We start from the raw sequence: 21,423 nt of genomic DNA on the forward strand, positions 1-21,423 counted from the left end.
GCCACTACCTTGATTTTGACAGTGAGATTGGATAGACAAGAGGAAGAAGCTGCACAGTTACTACATAAAAAAATATAAGACTAAATGCAGGGGAAGCCTCTGTGCGTGTCTGTGGGTGGGTGGAGGTGCACATATGTATCTACAAACACATGTCAGTTGAGCTGTTCATGTACTACAACTTCTCAGGCTGGTGTAAGTGAATGTGGCAATAGACTGTGAGGGAAATGTAACCATAATATCATTCACTGTCTGTGAAAAGGTGCTTTCAGTTTGCACTGTCACATAGCAGCTAATGCTTGGTATCCACAGTAGACAGTAAATGATGTCTTTGATTTTTTTTCTTTGATATAATAAATTTGCAGTAAACAACCATTTGTTCCTCTTTCTTTTCCAGTATAAAGATAGTCACAGACTTATCGATAAAGGAGAAAGTTCTCAAGTGGCTCGGGCAGGTGTAGCTTGTGGACTGCATATAGGCATGACCGACCCAGACGCTGTCTGATACACAACCGGCACAGCTGGGTAAGGCTGGCAGGACCTGGGAAAAAAAAAAAAAAAAAAAAGGACAAGAACAAGCACCCCCCAACCCCACCACAGGTATAAGTCAGAAAGCAACAAACACCAGCAAGATTTGCAAATCCAATCAAGCACTACACAATGACTTGCTGAAGTCAGGGAGTGCTAAATACATTATCGCTCATATTTAATTTGTTGTCAAAGTTGGTTCAGTGATTTGAAAACTATAAGCACTAAAAACCTTTTTCTGCATTCATGGCTAGGCTTTTCTGCATCTTTTCTTGAGCAAATACCATAAAGGTGTCTGCACTGGAGAGAGAGTGCCAGGATGCACAGCCCTTGCTCTGGATATAAGACAACTCCCAGCAGTGTTGTGAGCATAAAGTCAAGAGGGATTACGGGGAGCTGCAGGGATGCTCAGTGTGGACCAGCCATAACTGGGTGGATACAGGAAATACAGTTAGCTGTTAATATATACAGGACGTGTTTCTTCTAACTGCTGGTGTCTCAGCACAAGTCGTGACTGCAACTTTGCCTTTTTACATGACCCCACTGTCTCTGAATATTTATGCATGTCAGTCAGTCTATCAGTGCTCCTCAAAATAATTTCTTAATGTGTCATCCAATTTTAATTAAGTCTGACAGGAGAAAATATCTTCAAGATAGAAAGTCTCCAAAAGTTTTGTGAAAAAAGGCACCTAGGGTAAAAAGACTTAAAAAATAATTAAAAAAAAAAAAAAAAAGAGAGACCTTTTTGCCCTCCCTTGTCTTGGGGGAAAGGTGGAAAACTCTTGTTAAACACTGGAGAGTCCAGCGGCCGGGAAGCTGACTGAGGACTGGCAGGGGTGGCGGTGAGGCGGGCGCGGGCAGTGGCTGGCACGGTGCTGCACGCAGCGGTGCTGCCCCGGTGGCTTCCCCACAGGGTGGCCAGGCAGGTGCCAAGGGGCACAAACCCACTGGAAAGGAGGCTCCGTTGTTTCTGCCGCTGCGCCCTTGCATGTGCAAATGCAACTTGGTAGTGAACAAGTCCCTGCCTCCCCTTCGCTTTCCTCTTGCTCGAGCTGCTCCAACTTGAACGTTCACGCCTGATCGGAGGTGTTCAGTTTTGGAGCCTTGTCTCAGCCCTGCCCCTCCAGTTTCTGGCCAAACAGTAGCGATCACAGCAGTGTTTGGCAAGCAAGGGGTAGAGATGTGTGCTTAAAAGCCTGCTTTTATATATTCCATGAAAGCTTCATAATCTGCGCTTTTACTACAGGAAAATTTAGGAACCTAAACAGGCTGATAATGGCCCCTCTGAGAAGAAATTAATAGAAAAATATGGGTTGTATAGAAAAGACCACTTGTACTACTGTCACTGGAAGTGAAGAAAGAAGCTACCACCTCCCAAAGCAGTTATGAAAACAGAAACATTTTATATTTCACATCTCTTAATAGCTAGGAAGATAAGCGTTTAAAGGGAACCATCTAAGTAACCACAGCAGAAATGTCAGGGAGTAGAAAGAAAACTCTTCAACCTGGGGTGCTTATTTGAAACAGAAGGACCTCAGAAAACACAGAAGTAGGGGAAAAGGACAGTTGCAAGTGTTAGATAGCGCAAAATATCTAAAGGGATTGAAGAGAACAAAGGGACTGAATGGACAGGTGAGGAAACTGAGGAAACTTCATTTCTGAAAAGTGAAGAGCCAGCAGGAGCTGAAGTGCTCTTATAGTCCCTCTGACTGTAAGGGAGGAGAGGGTGACAAGCTGAAAGTAGAAATCAGAAACAAAGTTCAGGAAGGGGAAAATGATTAATATTGGGATATATCGTTAGTTACAGAAACTCTCATTCACACAGGGTGACTGGAGAAGGACAACTGCAAGTACTGCCTCTGCTCATGCAGCCTGACATTGCTGAGCCCTGAACATCTTAGATACGGAGACAGAAGTCACAAGAGGTGTGAAGCATTCAGGCAAAAATCCTCCCAGAAGGTTTTAGACAGGACAAATTAAAGATCTGCATGAAAAGTCATGGAGAAAGGGAGCAGGACAGAAGGTTATTAAGCCAATATTTAATTTCCTCCATGAAATACACCTGCATGCAGAGGGCCAGCACAAAACCTATGTACAACATTGACAATATTAATTTACCATCCGTGAGCTATTTTGCAGCTGCAGGCGGGCTCTCTGTGCGCACCGTGCTTTGCTCCTTGTTGGGGAGCGAGCAGGCTGCCTGCACGGGGGGGGAGCACCATTCACCCTCCATGTTAGCAAAGCCCTGGTGGGACATAGACTGACTAATAGGGTACCAGTGATCTGGAAAACACGGAGATTAGAGGAGGAGGGCACTTAATTCAGCATGTCCATATACCAGGCGTATTGCCATTGGATGCATAAAGCTCTGGTTATATGTGGTGCAGGTGGAAAAAGCACAAGAGGATCTAGATTAATTTCTGCTCAGGAGTCTCTTCCAATAGGCTGGAAATATAAATAATTGTAGGAAAGAGAAAAGTAAGCTGCAAAGGGCACTGCTGGTTCATGCTCGTGTTGCAGCCCCAGGAGCCGCACGGAAGAGCTGCGAGCCGTGAAGCCGAAGAGCCACCTGGCAAATAGCTCTGCTTTCTCCTGGCGACCAAGGGCACGCACACTCGTGTCATTTTTTCTGCAGGAAGCAGGACATTGAGCCACAGTGCTAGGCTGAACACAAGATGGTGATAGTAAAATATTATCTATGAATAAACTCTCACGGCAGTTTTTAATCCTTAGAGTCCCGATAGGTAAATATGTATAATTTTCCTTCAGTAGACAGGAAAAGAAAGCATACAATAACTGACCAATCTATCCACTAAGACACTTGGTGGCAGATCTAACAACAAAGCAGATATCTCTTACTCATTTCTGTGTCATGTGCTGCAGGTTTGAAATTGGTAGAGAAGATAAGAGAACTTATATAGAACATTACTTATAAAAGCAGTTAAGAAAATGTAATTAGGTAGAGTAAATAAATACTGTTCTACTTAAAAAAAAAAAAAAAAAAAAAGAAGAAAGGAAACCATTACCTTCCCGAAGCAGAAGCGCCTGCTCCACTTTGCTGTTGGGTACAGCAAGATCCAGGGCACATTTGAGTTCAGCATTTCGGCATTTTAGGTTAGCACCATAGTCTGTCAGCAAGACGACTACCTCCACACTGGATTTCCTTGCTGCTGCATGGAGGGGAGTGTCTAATCGCTTCCCCATGTTAACGTTGGCTCCTTGAGCAAACAAGAATGCATGGTTAGACCTGGGAAGCAGCAGGAACTCTCCAAACCTGCATCACATGGGCTGGTTTCCACCAGTAGCCTCAATAAATGAAGGGGATGGATGGCAAGGCCTCTCTCATTTCTCTCAATAGCAGCAGTGCAAAACTCAGTGGGTCAAATATCTGCTGTGTAAAAGCCCTCTGAGCCACTGAACCCTGTCTGCGATGGACAGAACTTGGTCAAGCAGCTTGACCTTCAACCCAATAGATGTTCAAAGCCTACCATATGCTCTGTAAATTTGTTAATAACATAAAAGCTAACAGAGATTATGTTAATATAATTACCGGGGTTAAAATAAAAAAGAAAAAAGAACAACAAAAAAAAACCCCAAACACCCTTAGGTATCACATTGTAGTAACTCTGGGAGCATAGCAAGCGAAGGGCTTGCCCTAGTCACGCCAGGCACAGCAGGGCCACAATTCAAGCAGGTATAAGTCAGCCAGTGTATACTGACAGCAAAAATTTATGCTAGCTCATAGGCTGTGCCTGGACCTGCAGTAATTATACTTTCAAGCAGCTTTACTGCCGTCTTCATCATCCACTGAGAAGGAGGTGAAGTTAATGCTTAGCATGGCAGTTTATTGTAATCAAGAGTTGATTTTGGTCACTAACATTAACCAGCATTGTCTGTGCTTCCTGTCATTGTTCTAGAAAACTAGAAGTATTTTATTTTTACATTCCGACAGTCTCAGGGAAGTTTCTGTAATTAAGGTTTTTTTTACTGAGGAAATCATAAATTCTTCATCAATGCAGGTAAAACTTTTAATAGGCTCATACGAGTATCACAGTCATGGGCTGCCCGAACACCTCTTATGGAAATAACACGCGATGTCTGCAGTGGAGAGGCAGCCCAGAGAGACCAGCAGCAATGTCTCACACCACCATAGCTCTCCCCTGGACCCTTTTCCATGTGTACCTAGCTCCAAAAGCTTCTTGACACAGTCTGTTCTCTGGTATGTACAAGCCACGTAGAGTGGGGTCCCATGCTGCAGGTCTTCTTGGTCAATGTCAACCTCATGGGCCAGAAGGATCTCCATGCACTCCCTGTGACCTGTGGAGAGAATCACCACCGCTGAAGTGCTGTAGAGCGGAACACACCCAGAGACAATCAATGAGGCACAAGAGCTGGGAATAAGCCAAGCCCATTTATCCATACCAGTACAGACAAGATTTTAACAGAAAAATATTTTAACATCAATAAAAGAATATTTCCTCATTCAGTTATTGTTAGCTTCACTCACAGCCTGAACGTTACCTCTCTTGACTGCTTCATGAATGGGCGATGCAAGGTGGTTCCTGAGCTGTGGCTTGGCTCCGAATTCCAGCAGCATGTTGACACAGGCCACGCTGCCACTGCAGCAGGCATTAAATAGAGGAGTGATCCCATCGATGGTGATGGCGTTGACCTGGAACAGCAAGACACACTCAGGATAATCTGATTTAAGAGGAACGCCCTTGCGGCGTGCCTCATGTGCACAACAGAAATGCACCAGAAAAAGACGCTGGTCTTGTTTAATTTCAGAATCAATTTTATTAACAACTGTCAGAGTTGTATGTTGTGATACAGCATATAAAACATCCTCGTTTGAGGTCTGCCCTCTTTCCCGGATAGTTAGTGCCATAAGGCAGCAATACTGCCTGCTATGAATGCTCCTCCTAGACTTGCTCAGAAAATGTAGGTTTAAGTTTTTCTTATGTGGAGAACTTGACTATCTTCATGACCATCTAGTCTGCACCAATCCAAAGCCAGAATATGCTCAAATGAAAATAGCTTTGCTTTTTAAATGAAAATATTTACTTCATGTTTACTACTGTCCTGTGTTTGAGTGAGTGGTGGGTTTTTTTGGTAGCAGGGGAGGGGGCTATAGGGGTGGCCCCCTGTGAGAAGATTCTCAAAGCTCCCTCAGCTCCAAGTCAGCTCCACCTCTGCTCGAAAACTGAGCCCATCAGCTGCACCTCTGTGATAACGTATTTAAGAAGGGACGTGGTGACGAGCAGTGGGACTTGTGAGGAGGAGTTGCTGCAGCTGCGTGAACACCAAGGTCAGTGGAGGAACGGAGGAAGAAAGGAGGGGGGAGGTGTGCCAGAGCAGAGACACCCCTGTATCCTGTGGTGAGACGGCAGGGCAGGCCCCCCCCTGCCACCCATGAAGATCTACGGTAGAGCAGACACTGATTTATGGCCTATGTTTTTCGCCGGGATGATCAAGGTGCTGTGCCTGAAGAAGGCCGGGGTCTTGTGGGAAAAGGTAGCCCTGCTGCTGTAATTCAGCGCTGGGAGGATTGCAGCATGTGGGGGAGTCCCATGCCGGAGCAGCTCAGGAAGGGCTGCAGCCTGTGGGAGGGAATCCAGTTGGAGAAAGTTGGTGTCCCACGCTGGAGCAGTGTAGGAAAATGCTGCGGCACGTGGGAGGGACTCATATCGGAGCAAGTTTGTGGAGGACTGTCTCCTGTGACAGAGAGACCACGCTGGAGCAGGGGGAAGAAGTTCCAGAAGCTCCCCCCACTGAAGATAAAGGAAGTGGCAGCACTGACTGCACCCCCCATTCCCTGTCCCTGTGCCACTGGGGGAGGAGGTAGAGATATCGGGAGCAGAGCTGAGCCTGGGAAGAAAGGAGGGGTGGGGGGAAGGTGTTTTCAAGATGTGGCAATGCTTCTTACTGTCCTAGTCTGTTAAGTGTTGTTAGTGTCTGCAATAAATGCATGTTCTTTTTTTTTCTTCCCCTAATGAGTCTGCCTTCTGCCCGTGACCATAATGGGTTACTTGTCCCTCCCAGTCCTATCTCGAATACCAAGTCCGGCTCATTTGTCCCTTCTCATTGCTGGAAGAGAAGGGGAAGTGAGTGGCTGCGTGGTGTTTGGCTGCCGACCAGGCTCAAACCACAACTACTTTCACCTGAAAACAAATTTCCAGCAAAAGAAGTTTTCACGGAAACATAGTCTTAATCCCAAACAGAAAAGGAGCTTGAAAGAGTTTGTATTCACATGCATGTGTGTGTATGTATATGTGCAAGAGAGAAAGAATTTCCTTCCTCCACTCCCTATGTAAAGACCTGGCAAGAATCCCTGTCTGTCATTCTCCACTGGGACAGGAGAGTGTCTGGCTTGTGTCATGCAAAGCACCGTAACTGTTATGTTTAACTACGCAGCAAGCCCTCAGAGGCAACTTATGCAGCAAATCTGCATGTCTTTAATTCTGTGGCACACTGGAGAAGAGCAACGGATTATGCAAGCATGTGGCAATTTGTGCTGTTTCCAAATCAGGGAGAAGAGGCAAGAGACGGAAGAAGAAGGGCTAGGGAAGTCCTGGGCCACCGGGGAAGTTGGAGGACTTATTTGCCAGTGAAAACACAGAAGCTGTATTGCAAAGTAGTCGGAGCACCAGGGTAGAAATACCTTAGCTCACACAATTTAACTAGCAGGATATTTTGCCTTTAAAGCAGAGAAAGGCAGTGACTTTTAAGAACCTATTGGTCTCTTCTGGGTAATTCAGCAGTGGACCATCTGCAGTTGATACCTTTCTAGATACCATTTGTTCTTGTTCATTTGAACTACTGACTTGTTTACGATGCTGCTTGAATCAACCCCTTTTCCCACAAGGTGCTTTTCCCCAAAATTACAAGCCAGTCCTTGACATTTCCAGTCTTTCAGTCCTTGCCATCTTCAGCAGCAGGCTCCAACCGTGCAGCAGCCAGTGTGAGGCCATGCTCCCCCACCCAAAGCTGCACTTGCAGATCGGGCAGGTACACTGGAGAAGGCAGCCCCTCCTCCTTGGTGCCTCCTCTGCTTGCTCACCTTCATGGAAAACCAGTGGGGGAAATGGACCTGGCTGGAAAATAATCATGGCAGGGCCAGGAGATCAGCAAGCTGGCATGGTGTGGGGGGATACCAGGTACCACAGCACAGAGGACATCTGTCTGCTCAGATTTTGGAGCCCAAAATGCAGCTTGCTCTTCCTGAAATTGCAAGGCTCCAACTAAGACTCTGTTTCAACAGCAGCATCACTACAGATCCCAGCCTCTTCCTTGATCTTCCTCCCCTCCTGCTAACTGTTGAGCTAAACTATCTCTCATTCTGCACAGCTTCTAAAACAGTAAAAAGGAAGAAATATATATGCCTTGAGGGTATCTGTGCTTCAGACAGATTACATGCTGCAGACCAGCATGCCAGCATTGCTGCCCGCCTCCCCCTGGTCTCATCAGGCAGATGTGGCTGGAGCTACTGGAGGCACTGGGGATCTATCAGCATCATTTCATAACAGGGCCAGCGGTTTAGGCAAGCTGATAACCAAGGGTAAGCAAGGAGGTAAGTGAAGAAGTAAAATTACTCCTTTGGTTTCCCTCTCCACTGGGCATTGGTTTAACTGGTAGAAGAGGAAAGAATGGTAAGACAGCTGTTTTGGAGTAAATGGTTTGGCAAAAAAAAGGAAATAAAGAAGAGCACAGAAAGAAAGGAGAGCAGTAGAATGGCACATTTTCTCCCAGAAGTTAGACAAGTGCCTGTTGACTTTATTTATGAACAGAGAGCAGGGGGAAAGCAAAAACCAAAAATGATCGGAGCTATATATTACTCCAGGAATAGGCCGATTTCTCAGGAAAGCAACAAGTAGTTCAGACATGATTCTCTGAGTTATAAAAAGACAATTCAATTAATAGACCAAAATCAAGTAAAGCTGAGCAGAGAGGGGTTTTCCTTTAATCTTTCTAAGGGATTTACGTTTGGCATACAGTTTAGGAAGTTAACAAATATGGGTTTTTTTCTGTAGAGGATAGCTTGATCGCCTGTTTTAGTGTTGCTCAGATTCTTGATAAATAAATTGTACTTGAAAACCGAGCTGAATGAAATATATTCTTACATATTTCATCCATTCCTGCATGTCCATTGTTAACATGTATTCTACCTTAGGTCCAACTGGGGGAAATGTTATTATATTAGCAGATAAAATGTTTCATTATTTCAAGAACATCTATTTTTACTTACGTGAGACATCCCATAGAAAACTGGAGGCAATCTCAGTGATCGTTATGGAGGGGAAAAAAGAAGGATAAGTAGTTTTCTTCGAGGTTATTTTCACCTAGCGTCTCTCATTTCTTTTCCATCAACTGTGACTGTTTCAGATGGAACACAAAACCAGAACAACGGGGTGACCCGAGCAGCCAGCGGGGAAGGCAAATACATCACCCACAGAGACAAAGAACTGTTTTATCTTTCCCCGTTCCTGCCTGAGATGCTCCTGTCCGTCTGCACCCCGGCCGTGCCGCGCGGGCAGAGCCCATCCGACATCCCCGCTGCCACAGGGAGCACCCCTGCTCCAGGCTCCCGCGTCCCCGCCGGCCTCGCGGCACCCACCTGAGCTCCATTCTCCAGCAGCACCTTCGCGCAGGCGACGTGGCCGCCCAGGCAGGCCTCGTGGAGAGCCGACACACGGTCCGTCGTCACCAGGTTCACGTTGAAACCCTGCAACACAGGGTGGGGGGCGTGAGGGGAAAGCCCTGCCCGAACCTTGCGGCTCCCCCGGGGCTGGTGTGGGAGCAAAGGGTGGTCAGACCGTGGCGGGGGAGAGACACGTCACCAGGTGCGTGTCCAGGGAAGGTGCGTGGGTTGGATTAATGCTGGTCAGTGCTTTGGTGCTCGTCCCCAACAGCGGCAGCTGGTGATGGGGTTAAAGAGGAAGCAAGGACAAGCTTTGCCTTCTATTTCTAGTTCTTTACAATGCACAGACAATTGCAGGAAAGACATTGCATTTCTTTAATTATGAGGGTGGCATATATTGGTAATATGATGCTCCTAAGCCAGCACCAGGAGCTACAACTGGTGGGCTTCACCTCCCCGAACAGGGACACCTCTGGCATGAGTATCAGCAGCTTGGCTGGAGCCCTCAGCTCCTTCAGTGGAGAGAAACGGGCTCCCCTAGGGTAGGATTCATCCTGTGCTAAACCAGCTGTTTCTAGTAGGTCAAATTAATTCTGTCCTAAAGATATCTCCACTGACTGTAAGGGGTACCCATTGTATTTTTCTCAGAGGTAGCAAGTACCTGGTAAACCCTTAAGATAGATGCGACAAATCCCACCCACGAATCAGTTCCTCTTATTCGACCATGCAGAAAATGTTTTACACTGGAAGAAAGAACTGCTGCCTTATTACAGGCATTTCCATAAATTACAGTTCTTACATCTATTCCTGCACAAGCAGAAACAAGACATATTCACAAAGGAGAAAGCAATCATGATGTATGTTTTCCCCAGAATGTAGCTGAATGTCCTGGTAACTAAGATTTCACCACCACGTGTGAGAACAGGTCTGGAAGCAGATCCATTTTCCGCTTGATGTCTTGTGTTTTGTAACACCGTTGGTCTCTACCTGATGTGCTGTAAACTCGGAAGCTCACAAGATGGCAGCAATGCACTTTTTTTGTAGGCAGTAGCAAATGCAATGGGTAGAAATAAGTCTCTGTGAGCAATGTAACACTGTAAAAGTCACCAGTCCCCATGCAATGAACATTAAAAGCAACCACTGTACCCACTTTAAGATAGAAATTCTATGATAGAAAAATAATAGCTTTTCAGTTACATGAAAACATTATTAATGTAAAAGCTGTCGCTAAAAATTTCCCATACATTATATCAGTGCCAGGGGAATAGATAAAACCTTGAAAAAATGTTGTTGTTATTCTATTTTCTAATTGTAGACGTGTCTCATACTTAATGATCAGCATATTCCTTCAAGGAAAATGTCTTCTAGATAATCCCAATAAGGAGAGCTATTCATAGAACCATACAATCATATTCTCAAGCATTATTCAGATATATATATTTTAAAAATGAAACTCAGACATTGCAAATGAAAGGCAAAACAGCAATCCCTCCCATTATGAAATGGAGATTGAGTTATAGATCTTACTATCGCTGTTTGCCAAACACTGCTCATATTAAACCTTGTTTTCAGGTGGTTATAAACTCTTTCCAATATATCTGAAAAATCAGGTTTTTTTCATTGGTGGAGTTATTGAGTTCTTTTAAAACTCCAGCACTCCACCGTCCCCTTATATCCAGGCATCTCCTGGGAAGCAGAAGACTCAATGGATTTCATGAAAGCTGTGGTCCTATGACAGACACTTCCTTCCTTTCCTCCCTCCCTCCCTCCCTCCCTCCCTCCCTCCCTCCCTCCCTCCCTCCCTCCCTTCCTTCCGCCCTTCCTTCTGCCCTCCCTCCCTCCCTCCCTCCCTCCCTCCCTTCCTTCCGCCCTTCCTTCCTTCCGCCCTTCCTTCTGCCCTCCCTCCCTCCCTCCCTCCCTCCCTCCCTCCCTCCCTCCCTCCCTCCCTCCCTCCCTCCCTCCCTCCCTCCTTCCTTCCTTCCTTCCTTCCTTCCTTCCTTCCTTCCTTCCTTCCTTCCTTCCTTCCTTCCTTCCTTCCTTCCTTCCTTCCTTCCTTCCTTCCTTCCTTCCTTCCTTCCTTCCTTCCTTCCTTCCTTCCTTCCTTCCTTCCTTCCTTCCTTCCTTCCTTCCTTCCTTCCTTCCTTCCTTCCTTCCTTCCTTCCTTCCTTCCTTCCTTCCTTCCTTCCGCCCTTCCGCCCTTCCGCCCTTCCGCCCTTCCGCCCTTCCGCCCTTCCTTCCGCCCTTCCTTCCGCCCTTCCTTCCTTCCTTCCGCCCTTCCTTCCTTCCTTCCGCCCTTCCTTCCGCCCTTCCTTCCGCCCTTCCGCCCTTCCTTCCGCCCTTCCTTCCGCCCTTCCTTCCGCCCTTCCTTCCGCCCTTCCTTCCGCCCTTCCTTCCGCCCTTCCTTCCTTCCGCCCTTCCGCCCTTCCTTCCTTCCTTCCTTCCGCCCTTCCTTCCTTCCTTCCGCCCTTCCTTCCTTCCGCCCTTCCTTCCTTCCGCCCTTCCTTCCTTCCTTCCGCCCTTCCTTCCTTCCGCCCTTCCTTCCTTCCTTCCGCCCTTCCTTCCTTCCGCCCTTCCTTCCTTCCTTCCGCCCTTCCTTCCTTCCGCCCTTCCTTCCTTCCTTCCGCCCTTCCTTCCTTCCGCCCTTCCGCCCTTCCTTCCGCCCTTCCTTCCTTCCGCCCTTCCTTCCTTCCACCCTTCCTTCCTTCCACCCTTCCTTCCGCCCTTCCGCCCTTCCTTCCGTCCTTCCTTCCTTCCGAGTGTTCCACACATACTCTAAAATATAGCTCCATATTTAATTTTAGGCTAGTAGTGTAACTATATTAGAGGCAATGAGCAATAATTATGCTGCTCCATGAATAGCTTTGTCCCTACATTTATCAAGCTGTGGTGAATCAGCTCCAATTCAGCCTCTACAGACATTGTTGCCTTGATCTCTTTTCATCAGCAAGGACCCTCATCCTTCACTCCCAAAATTAAATGTCTTCAGAGAAGGAGAAAGGGTAGATTAACTAAATGATATATAACCCCCAAACCAGGTGCTTCTCCATTGTATAACCATAACCAGTATATAATTGGGGCATCTAGTACATAACCACAACACCGAGTGCCCCACAAATAAGGTGATGTAAGATCAGCATAAATGGAGATAGAGGGGGTCAGAAAACCAGCAAAGCCCTGTTTGAATAAGCCCTTTCCCTTCTTATCCCTAACTTCCATCACTTTCTTCTCCATAAAAAGCATTTGATATCAGCAGGTGAAGCAAAGAGGGATCAGGAAATGGGAGGGGGAACACTGGCTGTAACTGGCAACCTCTTTTAGCTGCAGCCGTGCCTCGACAGATGTCTGGAGTGGAGGCTTCCACACTGGCAGCTCCTCTCCTTGAGCATACTGTCCATTCAGGCTGTGGCCTCACCGGTAAAAAAAAATTATTTTGAATATAAAAAGTCTGATGGCCAAGTCAGAGCTTACACTCAGGGAATTAATTAATTAATTAATTGTCTTGACTGGGGGGTGGGGGGAAGTTGCTCCTTCATGCCAGATGAGGACACTGAGTTTAAGCAAAGGTGGTAAGGAAGATGGTTGACAAAGCACGAAGAACGATAACTTTTGCAGCTGCCCACTTTCATATCCAGCTTCTTGTCATTTCTAGTATATTTTTTCCTCCTCTCCTTCTTTTGCCTGAACTCTTGGTTTCATTTAGAGCAGAGGGTTTAAGGCTGACACCTCTCTCTTTAGGAAAATCGTTCTTGCTCTTTTATAAAGCAAGATGTACTTTTACAGCTTTCTACTGATTTTTTAAATAGTTTATATATATATATATATAGTCCCTATTCCCAAGCTAGGTTTACATGATTTATGATTGAGGAAAAGCCTATGTTTATCATACGGCAAGCTACAAGCTGTAACAGTCTTTGTCATGGGCTTGTCCCCAGCATCCTAACTAAGCAAACTAATACATGCCCAGAGGCATAAGTGCAAATCCATTATTTATTCATCCACATTCCTTATGCCCTGTTGCAGTCTATTACCAGCTCACCAACTCACAGTTGCAATGAAACAGAAACTATGTTGCTTCCCAACCTTTTCTTTACCTGTGGGCTTTTACCTGTGCAATCAAGGTTTTCAAAGACAGGAGGCGTCCTTGGAAGGCAGCGTCATGAAGAGGAGATCGATCTGCCCAGCTACCTGAAACAGCAAATGCATAGAAGTTAGTTCGGGTAAGCAACAAAAGCAGGTCCTGGGAGGACATGGGAAAAACAGCTGCATGTAAACACAGACCAGGACCGAAATCAATGTAAGGTCAGTGGTGAAAGTGCTTGATAAATCAGCAGAGCAGCTCAGCACTCCTGAGAAAGCCAGCTGTGCACTAAGGGACCTAAACAAAAGCTTCTGGGCAGAACTTTTAAAAACAGCTGAAAACATGCTTCATCAAAGACCACGAGTATTGTGCTGCTGGGATTCATCTGGGGACTTCAGAGTCCTGCAATTCTATTCAAAACCCTATCAGCCTCTATCTTTTCTAGGGAGCTTTTGTCACAAATCATATTCCAGTTTCTCTCGCATTTCCTTAAGAGACTCACAGCAGGGATATACGAGGATGACTTGCCCATCAAATGAGTTCTACATGTCCCTGGCAGTTTTATTTCCTGAACTGACAATTTCATAAATAATATCCCCAGCTCAGACTAGCAGGTAACAGATTTCATCCTCCTCCTCACTGGAACGTTTCAGAAAAGACAAGGAAAAATAAATTCTGCCTGAGGCTTTACTTTTCTTCCTTAATCATTTTGAGTTGTTGAACTGTTCAGACTCCTTCAGGTATGCTAGCCTGCCCTTTTGCTTATCTTAATCTATTCATGTGCCAAGAAAAAAAAAAAAGTCCTTAGCCTAGCTACTACCTACAGGCATAGTCAGTCAGCCCAGGTTAAATGCCTGAAATTCAAGTGAAGAGCAAATTTATTTGTCCTATATTAAAATTTATAACCATACGACACAGTGTGTAGTAAGTATTTCTCCAAAGGCCGGCTGCATTTACAATGCCACAGGACAGAAGCAATACCAGTGTGTGCATTCATGCTCTGTTGTACAGCAACCCCATGAGCACTGCATTTGAAACCCTTGTCCTGTTTAATTTTTTCAGCTACGCCGCACACCAGAGAGAATGGAAAGGGTGATTTATCTCCATTTCAGGCAATACCCGAAGCAGAGACAAATCAGTGAGAGGCACAGACACATCCCTGGAGACTTCATACCAAGGACACAGCAGAGGTTTCAGCCTTGGCCAAGGGAGTCTCCTTTTGTGCCCGAGAACTGGGATGCAATTCAGCTCACAGAGTTACAGTTTTAACTGCAGTTATCACTTCTGTTTCCATTTAAGGAGCTGTTCCTGGGCTCCTAAGGCAGGAAGCTGGCAATACATGCACTAAGGCAGGTCGCACAATATACAACCAGGCTCCTGAGGACCAAGAAGGACCCACCAGGCAAAATGATGGAAACAGGAGCCAGGTATGGACTGAGAAACATTTTCTTGAAAAAAAAACAAAAAATCCCACATCCCCCATCATGCTGGTGATTCAAATAGGCAAGCTCAGTTCAAAAAGTTAGAAGACACCACAAGCGACAAAACCAGGGCCCTTATACAGCAGGAAGATTCAAAGTAACTCAGATGACAGAGATACAGTGCCTTATTTAACCTTTTATGTGTATAGTATTGCATGTGCAAGTGCATGTCACATGTGATTTATAACACATGTGTATGCATACACGTTCACCATGAAAATACATGCTGCTATACACTTCCATGCTAGCCACAGCAACCTACCTCCCTGAAATGTGTGGCAAATATAGTTCCCATATGGGCCACATCTTCCCTTCACAGTTGTGAGTGACATTTCTGAAAACACTGTGTCTTTCTAAATGTCTACAGATAAATTAAGCAGCCCTCTTGCTGATGCTGCGCTACTTCGCTGCAAAGAAAAAAGGCTGTGAAGCTCTGCCTGTAATCCAATATAGTGCTCCAGCATCAGCATCACATGATCTTATGTTGTGTAAGGTTATCCTTAATGGCTTTCTGCAAATGGCAACTTGCAAATAAAAATATGTTGTGGTCTGATAAATTTCAAGGCACTTCAGTAAGAACCTGCATGATGGAGAAACTTCTGTTTGCCACGTCTGACTACAATTGTGTGAAGGCACTTGGAAAAAAATGACAGTAACAAATGATTGGAATTATATTCTGGAGAATAACAAATAAATTAACAACCCAGACATGCCTGTGTGTAAAGACGTTGTAAAAAATGCTTTGCTGCAGCGTTTCCCTTGGCCTGATCTTAATCTCTCTGCTTTGGGTGCCATCTCGCACCACCCATGTTCTGCTCATGTTCATGTGCCTGTTCAAGGCAGCACTATTCATCATGAAAAAAGTGCCCAGCAAATGAGTCACATAAAAATCTGTGATGTCACAATGCTGATAAGAATCTCCAGGTAGGAAAATATACCCTCATTAGTAGTAAATTTAAAATACTGTGTCATTTTAATTAGTGGAAGTGCTGGGCCTGCAAATGCATGTCTACTCATTATGGCAGTGGTGTGAAGGGGTAAAATCAGTTGGGGGGAAAAAAAAAAAAGACCTACTAAATAGCTTACTAAAGACAATATATTCCTGTGCCATATATTTTTCAGAATAATTCTAGCTGTATTCATTTTATCATCTGATTTAACAAAACAGGCGTTCTTGGCTTCGACTCATAAAGTCATTAGTTATATCCTCCTAGCATCTCCTTTCAGAAAATCAACATGCTAAAACTTTTCCCTAAATATTCTCTGGTGGTAAAGCTAGGTATTTAGTAAAACCATCTCTAACCCCCGCTAAAGAATGCCTTGCTTCCAAAACCAGTCTTTTTATTTACTGTAGTGCCTTGAGCAAATGTTGTCCTCATTCTAGCTGGATAATTGTTGGAGTCTCATATTTTGCACACCTAAATCATGCCAACACATACTGACACTGCAAAGACCCTAGAAATGGAAGGCACTTCAGGTTAAAACATTCACCCTTGCATTTAGCAACAGATTCCTCATTTCATGGCAACTCAATGATTTAAATCCTCAAGTTACAAAAATGTAGCAAATATACATTTAAATGTTAGAGTGTCCATATTTTTACTTTACCTGGGACTATTCCATAGATCTCTTCTGCTATCCTGGCAGCCTCTTTTCTGTTGCCTTTAACAATATAGAAATGGGTCAGCAAAGCCAATGAAATCTTAATTAAAAGCTTGAAGCAAAATAAAGCAAAAATGGCAAAATAAATGTTTGTGAAAGCATGAAGTACAGAACTGCCCTCCATTTTGGATTGCTCTTTGAATAGATCGGGCTATTCTTGGTATCATATCTCATCTATTTTAAACCCTCCAGAACCTGCTGTTCCTCAGTTACCAAAAATACACTCTAGTTTTATTTGGTATGGCTATTTGATACTAAATAACAATACTAAGCATAAGATAGTTGAACACCCCATTTCATATGGGAAACAACCAGAAAATCCTTTCCAAAGCCACATGAATTAGAATAAATATTCAGATAGATGCTCTCCATACCATCCTGAAAGCCTGTATACCCACAATATGTAGCAATTTGATGTAGCAATTCTACTTACAAAGGCTACATAGGTGAAGCTGTAGAAATTGTTCAGAGATACTGCAAAAATAATACTTTTCTGTCTTTCCTGTCTTGGTAACAGGCCTTGTTGGTACTCAGATAAGAACAAAGGCAAATATATCAAAGAAAAACATTATCATGAAAGAATTTGAAATAAACCCACATATTTTCAAAGCCAGGGCTAAGAAGTCAGTTATTCTAGGAGGGGAAAAAATACATTGAAAGTATGTAATCAGAAATAGATAACATGCTGGTATTTTCCATCACTCAGGGATAAAGAGAGGTATCTATTGATATCTCTTGCAACCAGCATCTTACTGTCTTGGAAGAATGAAAGTATTTTTACACTATCCATCATTGATTCAAAGGTGTAATATTTGAAACTGAAGAAGATGCACCCTTTCTTTAACTGCCCTTTTTTCTTTCTGAAGGCACATGGCATGGCTTCCATAGAGAACAAAGTAATTTTTATACATGTGATTAGCTGAATCTATTTAGAACATCCCATCACCTTTTAATCTAAAATTTCTTGAGTCCTGTTTTCCCATATACACAGCAGGAGGGATATTTTTTTCTTTCTTTGAATCCCCTCCTTGCCCTTCAGTTTATACACCTGTCAAGGGAAACTGCAGGATGACTCTCCTCTCTTGGAGATCCTAAGGAGATGGTGGATATGCAGAAGGAAATTTTACAGCAGATTTTTTCCCTGGACATTGTAGATGCAATTTGTTTTGTTTTGTAGCAATATAGCTGGCTTAGTACCTTGCTGTCTTCAGCTCTCTGCACTCCCAAGTGCGCTAGAATGCTATATAAAATATGTGCAGACAGACTGTAAAAAACACCCCAAGCTATTTTCTCATTTTTGAAGTGAACTAATTTTTCTAAAATTCTGAATTAAACCAAGATATTGCATTTTACCAATGACTTAACACCTTACATAATTATTACTTATACATTTCCTTCCAGAGTAATATATCTGTAGAAACTGTAACACCTATGAATCCAAAGAAGGAAAATTGACTATTTTTAGTCACTTTAATACTGTTTGCCACAGGACAAGACAGCTGAAGACACAGGTTACATGGCAAGAGAAGTTCAGTTAAGGAATCGGAGAAAAAGTTAAGTTTGCTCAACTGTGAAACAAAAAGGAGAAATTAGCAAACAAAGGTGGACCAAAAAAGGCACGATCAGTTAGCCCTAGAAAAACATGAGATAATGAAAACACCCCTCCTGAAGCCAGAGGAATAGCAAAAGATGTAAAGAACAGAATATAGGATGCAAAGAGAAAGAACAAACAGAAAAAGATTACAAAGGTCAGGTCAGCCTCAGTGATGGAGAAATCTTTCTCATGTAGGATCTATAAAACTGGCACTCAATAGGACATCAGCAAGAAGGAATAGCACCTTTTAAGAGAAAGACCAGAAAACAGACTTTTGATTGCAAAGGAGATCCACTGATCTTCTTTCGTAATCAGCCTGACAGATAGTAGGTAGAATTGTACAAGTCCACAACCCTCAGAAAAGTACAAGAAACTGGAGATCAGGTGATTTCCACTGAAATTCTCTTATTCCTAAAGGAAGGTGAAATTCCAATAATACTGAAGAGCTGTCAGGTGGGAGGAAGTTTGACCACTTGGAAGCAGCCACAGGAACGTGCATCTTCCAAAAGGACAAGCTCCATTTGTGTAATACTAAAATCACTCTCCTGGCTTCAGAACAGCTGAAGTTTTTTAATTAAATGATGGAGTCATTTGAGGAAAGCTCATGTAATCTTTTAATCTGTTCTTAGTGTACAAGAGCACTAGAAAAATTACTGTGGTGGATTAGAAAACAATTGTCAGTGGGAAGATGGCTGAACAGCATGGTGGGAAGTATTAATACTGGTGAGGGCAGTAGTCAGGTGAGCTGTACCAAGATCTGGTGTGAACACACAGAAACGTGGTATTTCTGAAACTAAAGAAAGGTGAGCAACATAAAGTGGACATGAGAACAGATATAATACAACAGAAGAGCGACTACAATGCAGAAAACAGGAACCTCATCTTTCTTCCATCCTTGTTTTGGGCAGCATCGTTGTGAGTTGGATGAGATGGATAGTGTAACTCCATTGATAGACGGAGTGAACAAATCCACCCTCTGTGGAAAAAGCATGCCTCATTGAGAACTTCTGCAAGATGCCCAAACTACTCCATGGATCACTCTAGCTTTCAGCTAGAAGGAGTACTAAACTGTCAAATTAAAATGTCCAGAAAATATATTAATCCTTCTGTAAAACTGTCATGAGATGGTGAATGAATAGTTCAGCTAGATGCTCCAAAGAACTGGAAAGCTGATGTTTGTATGTTCCTCATTTACAAACATGAAAGGAATAAGCACAGAAGAAAAGCAGTCCAGCTTATATGACAACTCATTTTCATTGCAGTTCACTTTAACTTTAGCCAACGGTGTGAAATGTCAGGTGTGACCTGAAGAATTTGGCAAGGAAATAACGATTAGAGAGATCCTCTTCTCAAAGAAATTAAGAGGTATCGGTCTCATCTTATGCTAGACACTCTGAATTACAGCAGTGTATTTCTGATGTATATAGTTGAGAGTTTAAATATCAAATATATTCAGTCAGAGTAAGACAACTGGGGAAAAAAGGAGGCACAAGCTTTTTCCTGAAGGAAAGAGATCAGAACAAAGATGCACGGAGAGCCTAGCTCTTTCTTTTCTATCAGTTTGATCTATTAAATGACACAACTTCCTATCCAAGCTTTACCTCATCAGCATCCTTAGGTCAGCGCACTTGTAACACTCTTGCTTTTAAAAAGGGATCCAGATAGTGACTCACTGGCTGCTCTTAAACAAGCAGCTGTGGGATTCGTCTCAGCTCCCTGCCACCCCCCGCACCACGTAAAGCCTGGCTGCCTGCACGCCTGCTGCTGCTTGGGCAGGAGAACAGCCAATTCCAGCAGGCAGAGTATTTCTCCCCGCATGCCCGCGAAGCCTGTGCTAGCAGGGGATGACTCCCCCCCTCTCTAGAAGCGTGCCATCCGTGTCCCCCGCTTCGACAACCAGCTTAAAGAACCAGCGTGTGCTAGACAACCAGCTTAGGCAGGTTACAGTTCAACGAATCCTGCACAAATACCATCTCCAGAGTTAGAATCCAAAAATAATCCAATCTGTTAAGCGTACAAGAAAAAAAAGCGTAATTTCAATACAATGGTAAACTCAGATGCATAACCGCATCTTGCCTTTAGTTTTGTTCCCTTAAAAAAAAATATCCTCCCTTTAGCTGGCTATGCCAATGTTCAATTAGGAAAAAACTGTGGAACTCAACACACTACTGAGTGTCACAGAAGATGTACACCAAGTATGATGAGAGTAGTTTAATGATAGCAAATAAAATATTAAAAATATTTTTTTTAATTTTAAAAAGTTTGTAAAACCATTTTCTTTTGAGATTGATTGTTCTTATGTCGATTTACATAAAATCTGTATTTTACTAGGGCACCAAAAAGATGAACTTCTACAAGTTTTTGTTTATAAGCCTAAGCATATATACATATATATAAACAAAAAAAGACTAGCAAAGAGAAATAAATATCAAAAGGGGAAAAAATAAGTTTATTTTAAAAAGATGCAGAAAAATTTGACCACAAAAATAAGTACATTACAGTGTATTTACCTTCTTACAGATCTATCCACATCAACTAAAACAAAGTCTGAAAGACAAATCTACATTCATACTTTACTTGATACTTGTTCTGGTTTAACATACAATTTCCAATTGCCAGCATGCTGTCTACACCTTAAATCACAGTGTCTGCATGTAATATACTGGAAACACAAATTCTCCTTGTGCCTGCAGGATGGAATTTTATTGCAGATCAATGATCCGTTCTATGAAAGGGGGGACTGAGGAGGAGACACCTTGTGTATACAAGGTTTTTGGGTGTTCCCTCCTCCTCCACACCAGCAGCTCTGCTCTATGCAAAGCATTACTCAGTATCACTCTCTCTTTGGTAACATTTCCCTACTATTTCACAATAATCAAATGTTACCTACAACTGAAACATTTTAGATTTTTTTTAGTTATTTTAGTAATTTCTAAATACACTCATTACTCTTGTTTGATGTTTTTATTATTGTGATTATTTTAAACGTTTCCATTTTACCCACTGATGCTTTTTAAAACTGCAAATGATTCAGTGACATCATCCCTTACTCTACTGCACAAGGCAGGTAAGTGAATCAGTCCCACAAAGACTTATGTGTAATACAAGTTACATTACTTGAGAAACAGCCTAGTTGTAGTTAAACCAGTTATGGATTAAATTTTTGTGGCAGCTTGTGCAGGATGTTTTTTAATAACCATCTTTCTCATAAGAATTCCAACCACCAGTGATAGGAAGCAGCAATATGGAGTATATTCCCATACTTTCTAATTCTATGTTCCCCCATATTAATGAAAAATATCCATTCTTTATGTAAATGCAACTAAACTTTTAGATAAATTGTAAATTTGTCTTCTAAACAAGACTATAACGAGGTTTTATTATGTTATTCATAAGTACACAGTGTTCCACCAAAAAAAGGAGAATTATTTTGAATAGATTCTCA

The 21,423-nt window shown here is 43.3% G+C and overlaps 1 protein-coding gene across 2 annotated transcripts; it reads right to left on the reverse strand.

The window, feature by feature from the left end:
- Positions 1-405: 405 nt before the first annotated feature.
- On the reverse strand, positions 406-16,508 carry ASB11 (ankyrin repeat and SOCS box containing 11). Of its 2 annotated transcripts, none has more exons than XM_042788780.1 (8): positions 16,331-16,508; positions 16,056-16,059; positions 13,269-13,344; positions 9,140-9,196; positions 5,047-5,197; positions 4,708-4,842; positions 3,552-3,743; positions 406-538 (listed from the first exon to the last, which is right to left on the reverse strand). In XM_042788780.1, exons 1-8 carry the CDS (start codon positions 16,506-16,508, stop codon positions 414-416), a joined length of 918 nt encoding a protein of 305 aa, XP_042644714.1. In that variant the 3' UTR covers positions 406-413. The 2 variants fall into 2 exon arrangements, with proteins under 2 accessions (XP_042644714.1, XP_042644713.1); XM_042788779.1 differs by having other exon boundaries at positions 9,140-9,247.
- Positions 16,509-21,423: the final 4,915 nt, after the last annotated feature.

This window comes from Tyto alba, unplaced genomic scaffold (genome assembly GCF_018691265.1).
Source record: "Tyto alba isolate M040663 unplaced genomic scaffold, T.alba_DEE_v4.0 Super-Scaffold_14, whole genome shotgun sequence".
Taxonomy (NCBI): Eukaryota; Metazoa; Chordata; class Aves; order Strigiformes; family Tytonidae; genus Tyto; species Tyto alba.

Excerpts from the sequence above, each read along its gene's own strand:
- ASB11 (XM_042788779.1), bottom strand. The coding sequence starts at position 16,508 with ATGGAGGGCAGTTCTGTACTTCATGCTTTCACAAACATTTATTTTGCC. Across the intron at positions 5,198-9,139 it reads TGCTGGAGAATGGAGCTCAG|GTCAACGCCATCACCATCGA; the intron begins GTGGGTGCCGCG and ends TTGCTGTTCCAG. Across the intron at positions 4,843-5,046 it reads TCATGAAGCAGTCAAGAGAG|GTCACAGGGAGTGCATGGAG; the intron begins GTAACGTTCAGG and ends TTCTCTCCACAG.